The sequence below is a fragment of the Bacillus rossius genome, chromosome 15, assembly GCF_032445375.1.
Source record: "Bacillus rossius redtenbacheri isolate Brsri chromosome 15, Brsri_v3, whole genome shotgun sequence".
NCBI classification, from domain to species: domain Eukaryota; kingdom Metazoa; phylum Arthropoda; class Insecta; order Phasmatodea; family Bacillidae; genus Bacillus; species Bacillus rossius.
The window spans coordinates 31,218,372-31,232,220 of record NC_086342.1 but is presented as its reverse complement, the minus strand read 5'-3'; the positions used below and the strand labels follow the sequence as shown (position 1 = coordinate 31,232,220).

Below are 13,849 nucleotides of genomic sequence, written 5' to 3'. Positions count from 1 at the left end.
TGCTGGTGCAATGCGGTGGAACAGCTGGAGCTTGTTGGCGATGAATGGCTCTACTGCTTCTCCTTCTCGCAGGCGAGCTCCATAGAATTGCGCCAAACAGTCGACTAGAGGCGAACCAGTGTCAAACCGACGTATGAATTCGTCGGCGAACTCATCCAAGGGCATGGCGAACCTCTCCCACATGCTCCACCACGCTCGCGCGTCTCCGCGCATCTGCTCACTGGCCTGCTCCGCCCACTCTAACTGATGGTTGTGGCACTGTGCCAGGCGTTCTTCGCATAGCTCTAGGAACGTGTGCGGATCCTCGTGCGGGGCCCCAGTGAACTCTGGCAGGTTCGCCCTGCGGGGTGGTAGGTCCCGTATGAGGTTGTCCTGTGACGTTCTCCCGCCCATGGACACCGTGGTCTCCGGCGCGTGCGACGAGCCTTCGGTCCGATGCCCCGCTCCGACAGCAGGTGTCGTCCATGGCGTGTCAGCTGTCAGGCGGGTTGCTGTAGGTTTCTCCCTTCTCGGCTCTGCGGGTCGGGCCTGTCCCGCGTCGGTGTCCCATTGATTTCGGGAGGGCTCAGTTTTCACCTGCGTTTCTCCGCCTCCCGGTGCACACTTGCACGTACGTAGTGGTGGTCTCCCCCCGGTTAACAGGTACCTGCCCTGAGGCCAGAAGCAGATCTCACACGTGCCGGTCTTCCGTTGATAGGCCATCTCACTACACGGAGTTGCGGTGTTTGTTTACGTCCGCGCGCACGTGGCCGTGTTGTTCCGCTTCGGCGAAGTTTGCTGCGCGCGCTGATTCAGACAGCCGGGTGGAGGGGTTGCCCGGACAGCCGCACACAGCGGAGGCCGAGAATGGCAGTGTTTGTGCTGCGCGCGCCGATCCAAGTCTTGGGTGGAGGGGGTCGCCGGGACCGCCGCGCGAAGTGAAGAGAGGGGGCGAACGGTGGGCAGAAGGAATGCCCGGACGGCCGCACAAAACGGAGAGCGAAAACGGCCACTGAGTAGGGGGGGTACCGAGTCGTGACGTCGCCCGCCCGCGTCGCAAGTAGGTCGCCGCGGTGGAGGGGGGGGGGGAACCCTTTGTCGGCCTTCTTCGTCGCGCCAGTAAGTCTAGGCCCTGCGCGTCCAAGATGGCCGTTCACCTTCGTCCTTTCCTGTTTATTCTACGATTTTTCTGATTTTGATTTTGCTTGTTACGCCACACGCAGGGGCGCCATTTGCCGCCACCCGTCCCTATGGAATAGTTACGGGTAATGCCTAGCGGGCTAAGGGCATAGCTTTAGATTCGTTGTCCGGTGGGCGCCAGGCTAGCTTGGAAGAACTAGACCGTGAGGAGGTTCGTGGGTTCGCTGCCCCAGCGTGCCCCGCTAGGTACGTCGGCTTACGGTGGTGATTGGCTTACTGAGTGGATACAGGATGCGCCCTAGGCAGTGTAGGAGACTGCATACCTATACATGTGACACTGAAATTACACACGAGTTGGTCTGAATTATTTTAATAATGCGCCGTTATGCACGATTGACACACAGCACTGGTACACGTTTATGACATATCACTACATAGCACTACATGATTACGTGACTCAAACTACCATAATCTCCGCGGCAGTCTCGCGGGTCGGTATGCTTACCGGAGGCGGCCAGTACAATGAGTTAACCCGTGACGAGGTTGCGCGGGGTGTTTGTTAAGGCAGTCGGGATAGGCCCGGCTCTGCCGAAAATGGTCCGGGGACACGTGAGCAGCAGTAAAGCGAGGTTGTGATATATTTACTTACTGAACATAAAGACTTATCGGTGCACTTAAAATGAAAGCTACTCACGGGACACACGTCCGCCCCGGCCGCGAGTGTTCGGAGACTGCCGAAGATGGCCGCCACGCGGGGGTGGGAGGACTTGTCCCCCCCCCCTCCGTGCCACGCACCAACACCTTTATTTTATCTTAAAGTTATAATTTTATATAATACATCCTTCCAGGTACTTAATTAAAAATTAGTACCTGGAAACTGTTTGCTGAGGGCTTAATATTTCTATCACTAATAATTAACTGTTTGAAAATATAGTCACATGGACGACTGTTGTTTACAAGCATTAAAACTGATGAGATCCTGGATTTCATTTAATGGCACTGACAAATATCCTTGTAATTAGAATCTTATGTTTTAATTGTTACGTCACTTGACTCGTTCCGGATGTGGCTGGGGCGCGCTCCGAATGGGAGGGTCCCTGATCGGGTGAGAACCGGCTAAAGGTAGCGTCGGTACGACGTCATGGTCAGCACGCCAATGTGCCCGCGCTTCACGCCATAAGACCTCTGTCAGGAGATTCAACTTTGCCCACGCGGGGCGGTGTTGAGCCAAATGTGTACAGTGACTTTTAATAACGAATCAGTTTCTGTGACGTGCCGCGGTCGCGAATGAGTTTTCCATGCCCCGGTACCGCCGTGCCCGCGCCCAGCATTCGTGATCTCCCGCCACTACGAAGACGGACTCTTAGTAATTATGTTAATCTACCTGAACTGTATCTCCGTATCAGATTCCTTCCGATCTGCAGAACACTTCCATTTTATACTTATCCTACGGTATTAATTCTAGTCTTGCCGTCACCCGACCTCTGTGAAAGGCCCGGAGGGTACCTGACGGGCGCTACGGGCGTCGCGATGCTCTTGTTGTCCGGAGGGGCGCCAGGCTAGCGGGCTGCTAGGCCGTTGGTGTGGGGTCGTGGGTACTCTGCCCCCGCATGCCCCGCCAGGTACACGGCTTGAATGTAACCTGAATGGTTCTACCTTGACTGTGAAGGCCGCTCGGCCGTGTGGAGGACAGGGAATTACGGAAAATTATATACGAGTTGGCGAGAATACATTTAATTTGGGAGTTTCACCGGGGGTCCATGTGGGTACACGGTACACTCTACAAGTCCGCTCCGCGGTTCATTCCCGCTACAAAAATTCTTACCAACACTAAACACAACACTACGTAACAATGGTTACCGCGGCAGTCTCGCGGGACGTGGGTCGATGCTCGCTGGAGACGGCCAGCGCCGAAAGTTAACGGGTGCAGGGGGGGCTCTATGAGCGGGCTCCTAAATTCGGCGAAACACTTACGTGTGTGCAGTCGGCAGGCATATGCACGGCGTCCTTAAGTATAAACACTTTCGCTGGAGTCGGCCAGTACCGTACGTTCTGTGATACGATACGTCGCGCGGTATCACACTGAAGACGGTCGGGTTAGGCCCGGCTCCGCAAAATGCGCACCGAGTCGACGTGGGCAGCGGTGAATTAATAAAAGGTTTTAAATTTAAGGATTTAGTACAGAATAAAATAATCAAAGAAAGAAAACTTGGATGCTGCCCACGTACACACGTCTGTTCCCGGCGCGGAGTGGTTGGAGACTGCCGAACATGGCCGTCTCGCAAGGAAGAGAAACTTTCTCTTCTTTGTGAGTCGACTTCAAAAAACTTATATTAATTGAATTTTCTCTATTACCAGTTAAAACATGTTCCAGGTGCCCAATTAAAATGTAGCACCTGGTAATTGGGTGCTTAAGGCTTAACAATGGTTTTAATGTATTTAATTATTTAAATTGTGACATCAAGTTGGCGACTGTAAATTTACTAACATATTGTCCCACTGTGAATTGTTTTAACGGGATTTCTCCTATTCTGACTTGATCATAGTCACGGGCATTTTAATTAAGGCCAGTGGCCGCAGTGACTGTTAATGAGGTTTGTTGTCTGCTCCGTGCGTGGTGTACTCGCCTGGAGTGGCTACGACGCACTTATTACATGTCGGGTAATTAGTAATTTCGTACTAATGGCTTTTCCCTTAATTGAATTATGGGTTCGAGCCTCCGGGGTTCCGTACCTTTAAATATCATTATGTCTATTGGGGTCACGCCCGAGGCGCTCGCCTGACTCAATCCGGCTGGACAAGGGGCGCGCTCCGAAAACGGGATACGGTACTGGCGGTGCGGAGCAAGGGCTTAACGGCCATGGTCGGTACGACGTCAGTCTTAGCTTCAGTAATCAGCCACGTGTATTTCCTACCTATGCGTAGGCCTTGCTAGGTGCGGAGATATCCGCCGCGTATATTTTAACTCCAGTTTTCACCTAGGTTAATTTATAATTTTTTAGTTAGAGTCATTCATTTGTTTCGCCGTCCGGCGCATCCTTACTCGCAGCCTCCAGACGCGTCACGCGCCTTCATCTCCACTACCGCTAGTCTCAGGATAGCCTGCAACCTTCGATGGGGTATCTCCGGAGAATTCCACAAGCCGTGATATAGTGCTGCCATTTGAGGGCTGTGTGTGCGAAGACGATGATACGGCCAGTTACGTGACGGCACCCTGTACCATGTGATGTAATGTACCGTGTGATGTGCAAATAAATCCAGTTATATTCACGTGTTCTTTTAATCGTTACGGCATCCTGGGTGGCCTAAAAAGCCCGGGGAGTCCTTTGTAGAAGTGTCCCTGCCTGCAGCCACGAGGCACAGAACCCTGCCCTCGAGTCAAAATTCTTGCTTTCACCATTTAAATTCACTAATTCTAAGACAGGCAGTGGGGCCGGCATCAAGTTCCGAAAATTATTTTTAATTAATAAAAATTACTAGTAAGGAAACATTGATAATAATAACCTTCTTTGTATTATGAGAGTGATAATGGATAAAAAAAACTGCACAGAATGCTTGAAGATAACATTTTTTTTAAAAACAATCGATTCAACTTCTCTAAAAATCAATATGTCAGTTTGGTTGGTGTTCGTAACGTTGAACTTGAATGCCCTGCACTGTATGGAGGCACGTTCGGAACGCACATGCGAGTACACACGCTTAGACGAGGTAGCAATGTGTCATGGTGGTATTTATGTTTTGGAGGAGCATCAACAGTAGGCGTCAAGGTTTGTTTTAACTAGCTGGAAACATTATTTCGGATAGCTGTTTCACTTGCTGGAAATTTTAAGCATGCAAATGTTTTACTCGTGGGGGCAAGATGCTCTCAGGTCACGCTTTCGATCCTCCTCTTTTCGAGGAAATGTGACGATGGAAATTTGTTTGCTGGTTGTTTCGGCGCGAATTTCTTCTCTATTATTTTTATATAATAATCAGTGTTTGTCTTTCAAATTTAGGAAAATAATAACTCATGATGCCGTCACCCGGCCTCTGTAGAAGGCCCGGGAAGTACCTGACGGGCGCTATGGGCGTCGCGGTGCTGCTGTTGTCCAGGATAGGGGGCGCCAGGCTATTAGAATACTAGGCCGTTGGTGATAAGTCGGGGGCCCTCTGCTCCCGCGTGCCCCGCCAGTTACACGGCTGGGAATCTACCCTGAGACTCCCTACTTGGCTGTGAGGCCGCTCGGTCGTGTGGAGGTCGGAATGGTGCGGAATAATAGTAGACGACACAGTTTATATTAAATTGGCTTTAAATCAACGGACTTCTCCGGTGGTATGCATGGGTACGCTGTACTCCCTACACATACACTATGCGGTGGCAGAACCGCTACAAAAGCTATGATAATGCGCTAGGCGGCGTCTGAGCAGTGTACAATTACACTAACTACACTGATTACAAAAAAAAAAACACACTACACTAACATAACACTGTGAATTTGCTGCGGCAGTCTCACGGGGACGAGAAAACGAGTTGGCTGGAGTCGGCAAGTGCCATAAATCACGTGGTCCGCGACACGGTGCGGAATCACTAAGGAAACAGTCGAGATAAACCTGGTTCCGCAATATAAACGTCGAGTCTACGTGAGCAGCAATGAATTAAATGGTTTGGTTATTAACTCAAGTACAGAGTGAACGATCGGTGGAACAAAATTGAAGGCTGCTCATGGACACAGTCTTGACCCGGCGCGGAGTGATTGGAGACTGCCGAACATGGCCGCCTCGCAAGGGAGGGAAACTTTCACCTCCTTTGTGAGTCGGTGCCAAAAACTTATATCAACTTAATGTGCTCTATTATAAGCTAAAAACACGTTCCAGGTACTCAATTAAAAGGTAGCACGTGGTAAATGGGTGCTTAAGGCTTAACAACTTTTTTATAGTATTTAATTATTTGAATAATTGTGGAATCAAGTTGGCGACTGTAAATTTATTAACATAGTGTCTCACTGGGAACTTTTTTGTTGGATTTCTCCTAATCTGACTCGATCATTGTCACAGGCACTTTAATTAAGGCCAATGGCCGCGGTGACTGGTAATGAGGTTCGTTGTCTACTCCGTGTGTGCGGTGCTCGCACGGAGTAGCTACGACACACTTGTTTAATGCCTGTGAATTAATAATTGTGTCCTAATGTCTTGTTCCTTAATTGTTTTATGGGGTCGTGCCCCTGGAGTTTCGTTCCCTGAAGTTTATTTGAATCTAGTGGGGTCACGCCCAGGGCGCTCGCCTGACTCATTCCCGCTGGGCTAGGGGTGTTCTCCAAAAATGGGATCTGGTACTAGCGTTAAGGAGCACGGGCTTAGAGGCCATGGTCGGGACGACGTCATTGAATAATGTTACAAATTATAATGATGATTGTATTTTTTTATTTCATGATATTTCAAACCAAGAATTTTAGTTGGATTGCCTTTAATTAATAACTACAGGTTATGTAGAGTATATTCGTATTGGCGATCTACTATATAACACTTACAACATGTTGACGTCGTCCGACCGACGACCATCCCTAAGCCCGACCTGCACCCGCCAGTATACTCTCCCGCTAACGGAACGCACCCCTGGCCGTGGCCCACCCGAGTCGAGCGAGCCACCGAGCCGAACGGCCAAACCAGACATTATTATTATTATAAAGCACACTAAATCCGAGTGGACTAGAGACGAACCACACCCATTCCCCCTCAAACAATTAATTACGAATTTTGCGACCTTAAAGTCTCTTCTAGACGCAGTCATTTAGTTTTTAACGTAATGAGGTCAAGCTTGGCGCGGCAGGGGCCGACGCGCCACTGGACGCCATGCCAGTTCGGCAGTTCAACTCGACTCGCGGACCGGGACGGACCTACGTCCCACGGAGAGACCACAACCATTGTCTTCATCGCAAGTAACGTCCGGTAAATATAGTCATTTAGCATAAACCAAACCTTTTTCTATTCACCTCTCCGTGCGTGCCCGGTCCGTTTTTTACGGTTCAGGACCTAATCCGACCGCGTAAACGTAAAGACTCCCCGCACCACACCTGGTGCGCAGGGTCGCTCTTCAGCATACGGCACGGGCCGCCTCCCGCAAACCACAGAACTTTTCTTAAGGCCACGCGCCTTCGCGCTGACCACAAACCCGCAAGGGAAACTTCGCCAAGTTTAGTGGCGGTGCGTGTACCACCCCAGTGGGCACGGCACCCGCGTAGAAACAATCGCTTACGGGACTGGCCGACTCCTGTCACCCACAAACTCTGTGTGCCACGTCAATTGTGCGTGCCTAATTTTCATTAAGTGTACTTTGTTAACGTAACTTTGCGCCACGTCATTCGTGCGCGCCTTATTTTCATTAAGTGTACTTTGTTAACGTAACTTTGCGCCACGTCATTCGTGCGCGCCTAATTTTCATTAAGTGTACTTTGTTAACGTAACTTTGCGCCACGTCATTCGTGCGCGCCTAATTTTCATTAAGTGTACTTTGTTAACGTAACTTTGCGCCACGTCATTTGTGCGCGCCTAATTTTCATTAAGTGTACTTTGTTAACGTAACTTTGCGCCACGTCATTTGTGCGCGCCTAATTTTCATTAAGTGTACTTTGTTAATGTAACTTTGCGCCACGTCATCTGTGCGCGCCTCTCATGCATCAAGTGTACTTTGCCTGCATACTGTTACCCGAGTAACCAGTGCCACGAAACATTGAACATGTACCGGCCTGCACCTCGAAACGGACAAGTAGCCCTCCGGGGCATGTCTGTGCTCAGTAATTGTATGGTGTGACGTCAACCCCTTGAATAAAGGCACGTCGCTACTACGGAAATCCCACGCATTCTTCTTTAACGTAATTTCCCAGGCAATACCGTCGACCATTCTAGCGGACCACGCTGGGGCAACGAACCACGAACCCCCCCCCCCCCTCCTATTGGTTAGACACCGAGCTAGCCTGGCGCCCTCCCGGAACATAAAACGTTAACCAGACCAGCCACCCCGCTAGAACTCGCGCCCGGACTCGAACACGAGACCGCAGCCGACGGCAATGTTTTGAATTAATCTCTAATTTCTTTTGCAGGGTTACATGTATTGCCAATATAAATTCATTTTTAGACGTATCTTAATTCGCATTTGTAGTTTTAAAGCTCTGTTATATTGTAAAGGAGAAAAAAAAACGTTGCTAGTTCTTTTTTCTTTTTATCTTCTTACTTTTTTAACTTCTGAGAAGAAATGAGATGCCAAAAAAACTTATATGTAGTGTAAAAAATGGCCAGTGTCTAGAACATGTAATTGTTTATGGCTTTATGTTTTGTGGCGGGAAAGAGTGGGCAAACAAGGCCTAAAGAGTAGTGATCATAGATAAGGGAGGGGATAGTAATTGTGATAGTAATTGAACTAAAGTTGTATTAGTGTTTCTTTAGAGTGTAAATTTTCAAATAATTTCTGGCTAAGGATTCATTTAAGCTCGGTATGTACATACCGTTAAATTAGTGAATTTTTCATGTTTAAATGTGGCCCTTCCATTGAATTGAATTTTGTTATTACGTCCGCAATTGGCCTTTCACCCGGTGGCAAGCTGTCATCCCATTTCACTCACTTCCTCATTTTAGTTTTCTCCTCATATCCCTTGCATTCTTCACCCGTAGCAACTCATTATCCAGTTTATTCCACTCCCTACCTGACCTCCCAAGGAAAGCGTTCCTACCCTTTTCTATTCACCTCCATTTCCTGTAGAGCTTTCACTCGTGATCTGTCCGCCCTCTTTACCCACCGCTGTGCACCCTATCCCCCAGCTGCCCCCAGCCTCATTCTCCTTTATTTCTATACGGTGGGACTATCCTTCTCCTACCTTGTAATGCTTCCCACTCCAGCTTCTTGATCATCTCAGTTGGACTATGCATTTTCCTTTCTTGCCCTTCCCTTCTCCACATACCCATCACTCACTTTGTTGCTCTACGCTGCACCTTCTCCAGCTCCGTTTCCTCAACCACTAGTTTGGGATCCCAGAATACAGCCACATACTCCATCACTGGTCTGGCCAGTGCGGAGTCTGCCTTCTCCCCTACTCTCCTCCCTGCTCTCTGTAGGGTCCTGCCAAGCATTGGCAAGGTCGCACCCATGTACTGATACTCTTCGGCCTTTATCTCCTGCCCCTTCCACTTACACACTTCCCTCGTTACCTTCCACTTCCCTGTGAATCCAACCATCTTCATATTTTCAACATTCAGCTATGTACCATTCTCCTACATCTATCATTCCAGTCTGCTCTAGTCACCTTGCGGACATACCTCTTCCCCCACCACCTCATACACTACGCAATCATCTGTAAATACTCTCATCCTGGCTTCCATCCCCTTTCCGATATCATTCATCATTATCATGAACAACAGGGGCCCCAACACACTCCCCTGCAGAACTCCTGATGTCACTTCCCCTTCTTCAGACCTTTTATCACCCACCCTCACGATCTGCCTTCTTTTCCACAGGAGGTCTCCTACGCAACTAACCACCCTCTCATCCTCCACCGACATTCTCTCTTCTCCATTATCCTTGTCGAATGCCTTTTCAAAGTCTGAAGATTGCATCCATCTGCTTCCCCCCATCCACCACTTTCATCAGATTCTCCAGCAACCCCGCCATCTGTGTTTCACACGAGAACCCTCTCCTGAATCCATGCTGTCTTATCGTCCACCCAGCCGGGATCATTCATTACTCCCACCACACATCTGGCCTCCAGCCTCTTCTTTACTTTCCCTACCCAGGACGTTAGGATGACTGGTCTGTAGTTAGCCGGGTTTGTCTCATCCCTACCTCCCTACTGCTTCTTTCCATTGATTTGGCAACTTCCCCTGCTCCAGGGATTGTTTGAACATCACCGTTAATTATCTAAATACCTCCTCACCCCCCAACTTAAGGTGACTGTTCCCTCTCCCATTCGGCTGAGATGCCTTCCTCCCCTGCAAACTCCTGACCCTCTTTCGCACCTCTTCCATCCTTATCTCCAAACCTCTCCATTCTACCGTGTTTGCTACTTTCCGACACTCCCATACCTCGCCCCTTACAAATGCAGATGGGTACTGCTCCTGTAGCAAATTTGCCTTTTCCCTGTCCTTCGTACAATCCTGCCCTTCTCTTCCCTTGAGCACCTCTATTCCCTCCTCTCCCTTCACCCTCCGCCCCATTTCCTTTCCCCCTTCTCCTATTAGCTTTTCCATGTACGCATCCCTTGCCTCCCTTGTTTTCCTCTCCAGTTACTTACTCTGCTCCTTCATCTCTGCCTTTATTTCTCCCCCCCCCCCCCCCTTGTTCTCCTGGCCCTTGCGTGTAGCCTCCTACACTTATCTCCCATAGTCGGGAGGATCACCCCCTTTCCCAACCCTCCTTCAAGGCACAAAACACTCCACCATCTGCTCCAGTAAGTCTTGCAAGGCAGCTTATTTTTCGTGAAGTCCCCCAATCTTTACCCCATCTACAATAGTCCCTTGTCAGATATGCTTTCGCCCCCACTTTATCCACTCTAGTAAGTAGTAGTAGTAGTAGTAGAAATAATTGTTTTCATGAATAATTGTACCTGATGGGTGGGAAACAGTCTTGGTCCCGGCCGTAATGTACTGACATTTAACATCCCTATTGTTTTGAAAACTGCTTCTGCTACACTGTAGTCCGGAGGATCTCTGGAGAACCACAGGCTCAAGTTGCAGCGAGTATCAAGGTGACAGCAGGGCGGTGACAACAATCAGGGGCAAACTTAAATTTTATTCCTTTTTCCGTAATATATATATATGTAAATATATATGTATATGTGTATGTATGTATGTGTGTGTGTGTGTATACACACACACACACACACACACACACCACAAATTCCAACAATGGTGTTCTTCAACACTACAGATGTTCCTCATTTTTACCTGAAGAGAGTGTTTCAAAATTTCTTCTGGTTTCTGTGAAAGGTAACACTTGGACAGTGCAGCTTTCCCGTACAGTAATAATAAAATTCCGAAAATACTTTAAAAAAAAAAACTAGAGATGTCCCTGTATTTATCCTTTAACAGTATTTCTAAATTTCTACTGGTTTCTGAGAAATTTACGATGATGGGTCACATGAGATAACCTACGGACCTATGTGGTGAAGCGGCCGTCGCCATGTTGTGCTTTAATTGCATTGCCGATTCCTGGGGTTTTCCGTACATAAGAATGTGTGTATTTTGTACATATTTGGATGTAGTGATGAAATGGTAGATAAATAAAAATAAAGAAAACATTAGTCTCTACTGTGCATCCAAACCCAATCATTAACACTTTTTTTTAGCAGCATGGAGGCGCTATGTGCCGACTTTCTACGTGCAATAGCACATAATCTGATGCGTAAAAGGAATTGTCTTTATGTGTATCAAATGTAATAATTCCTTTTTGTATGTGCTTTTGCATGTAACAAGTCGGTGATTCGCACCTCGATACTGCTAAAAAAAATCAGTGTCAAGTATTGATGCTTGGGTTTAGATGCACAGTAGGGACTAGGTTTTTTTTTAAATTTCTTTTTACTTTCCACTGTGTCACAAAATCTAAATATAAAATATACACATACTTATTTATCGAGAACCAAAGAATAAAGTTGCTGCACTAAAAAAACAATAGGGGCACCCACCTCATATAACATAGAAACTATAAAAATGACGGCATATGCATCAGTGCACAGGTATTGTAATGTAATCAATAAGCAGTGATTTTCAGAAACCAGTAGGAATATAAAGACACATTTTCAGGATAAATACAGGAATGTCTCTAGTGTTTGAAAAAAGTATTTTCAGAATTTTATTATTACTTCATGGAAAAGCCACGCTGTAAGAATATTAGCTTGTAGAGAGAGGCAGCCATTGTCATGTTGTACTTCATCTTTTATTAGCGTAGCTGAAACTTTTTTCCAATAGAGATTGGCCTGATTGTGTGTTCTTATTTTAGTGATTTAAATTTGTGTTGTTCATTAATAGTGTATCCTTGACGGGTTAATTTTTCTATATCACGTATCCAAAGCTACATCCGAATACTAGCCTAATGGATCCCTAAGTTAAGGGATCCACTACAAGTGCATTGTAGTGGATGCGACCATCTTTGCTTATAAGGGATGCCAATGCATCCGTACATGCATCCACTAAACTTGAGGTTTCTAGGGATGCGACACTTGCAAGTTTATCACAGAAATAAATAGTACAAATCTTTAAATGGCCAGATGATTTGGAAGGTTTGCATTTGGAATTCTGCTTGTTTATCACAGAAATAAACAGTACAAATCTTTAAATGGCCAGATGATTTGGAAGGTTTGCATTTGGAATTCTGCTTGTATCACATGTGGGAACTGAATTAGCCACATATCTGTTGATCTTCCAGAGCAGAAAATGTGTTCGTGGTCCATAGCGTTCTGGGAGGCAAACACGGAGGAGTGTCGTCAGCACCTCAAGAGCGACGATGCGTGGGAATCGGTGAGATTCACTTGTCCTAATTGCACCGTATTGTGAGTTGTGTATGCCTGGCCGTGCCTGTCAGTTAGCAGTAGACATTTCTTTCCTTCTTTTCTTTTTCTTCAGATTCCGTTATTATGCCAGGTGCCCTCCGATGAGCTGGTGGACGGACAGTTGATGCGGTTCCGTGGCATGATCCAGGACATGTACGATCCAGAGTTCTACCTGAGCCAGTACGAAGTGGTCAGCAAGGCAGATGGATGTTCAAGTGTGCGCTCTGGGAAATTCAAGGAGACCATTGCTTGGGAGGTGGGTATTCTTGTTTTTTTTTTGTATTTGATTTAAGTTTAATGTTTTAATGACATGGGTACACTCAAAATTATATTTATTTGATATTGTAAGAAAGTTGAAGTATACAGGAAGAATACCAAGGAGGAGGTGGTATTTCCCAAAAAAAAAATTTAATGGGATGGAAATAATTTCCTTTGTGGTTTATGGAACAACTTGGAAGTGTATTTGAATTTATATACAAAATTTTAATCATAATTACTCTTATATAAATTATAATTTTAAATGCCTCTCAAGATGCCATCAGATTGGTTAGCAGTTTGCAAGATATGATTTATATTAAAAATAACTCTTGGAAATTTGGCAAGGTAGATGAATTTTGTGTTATATTTTTCCAGTGAGTGGGTCATTAACTAATATTATGTGCATACAATAAAAAATATATTTAATGATGGCAATAGTGCCAGGAAGGTTCATCAACATGCATGAGTGAAAAGTCTCTTCTTTGTGTGCTGTACTATATTAACATGGACATGTTTCGGCAGGCCAATGAGGAGTTCGTCCAGGATTCCGCTCGTAACGTCCACAGTGAAAGACACTCGTTCTACTGTGTGCCAGTACCTGGGATCAACCCTTGGGTGCACTCTGTATCCTTTCCAGCTCACTGACCGTAGAGGCAGGGGCTTAGCTGTTGCTTCAGCTGTGTTGAATTAAGTTTCTTTTCTTGTTACTCAGTCTTTCATTTAAGAAATTTTTCATTACATCTACGACAAAGTAATGCTTTTACATGAATAAAAATCCCAGGAATAAATAACTAGTACAATGAAACTTAAATATGATTAATTATTTTAAATAGGATCTACAGGTTGTTCAATCCTCTTCAGCAGAAACACTCTTAGAAAGTTTTAAGAATAGTCTTCATGGCATCCGATAAAACAGTATTCACAATGAAGCTTAGAAGTCTATTGAAGATCAAGTTTATGTC

The 13,849-nt window shown here is 46.5% G+C and overlaps 1 protein-coding gene across 1 annotated transcript in view; it reads left to right on the top strand.

The window, feature by feature from the left end:
• Positions 1 to 8,372: 8,372 nt before the first annotated feature.
• Positions 8,373 to 13,849, top strand: part of LOC134539749 (mini-chromosome maintenance complex-binding protein) — a 39,532-nt gene continuing 34,055 nt past the window's right edge. Inside the window, exons 1-4 of the mRNA XM_063382018.1 lie at positions 8,373 to 8,585; positions 12,506 to 12,597; positions 12,703 to 12,885; positions 13,410 to 13,511. Coding sequence (XP_063238088.1) covers positions 12,514 to 12,597; positions 12,703 to 12,885; positions 13,410 to 13,511 — 369 coding nt within the window. The 5' untranslated portion in view covers positions 8,373 to 8,585; positions 12,506 to 12,513. The remainder of the gene's footprint in view (positions 8,586 to 12,505; positions 12,598 to 12,702; positions 12,886 to 13,409; positions 13,512 to 13,849) is intronic.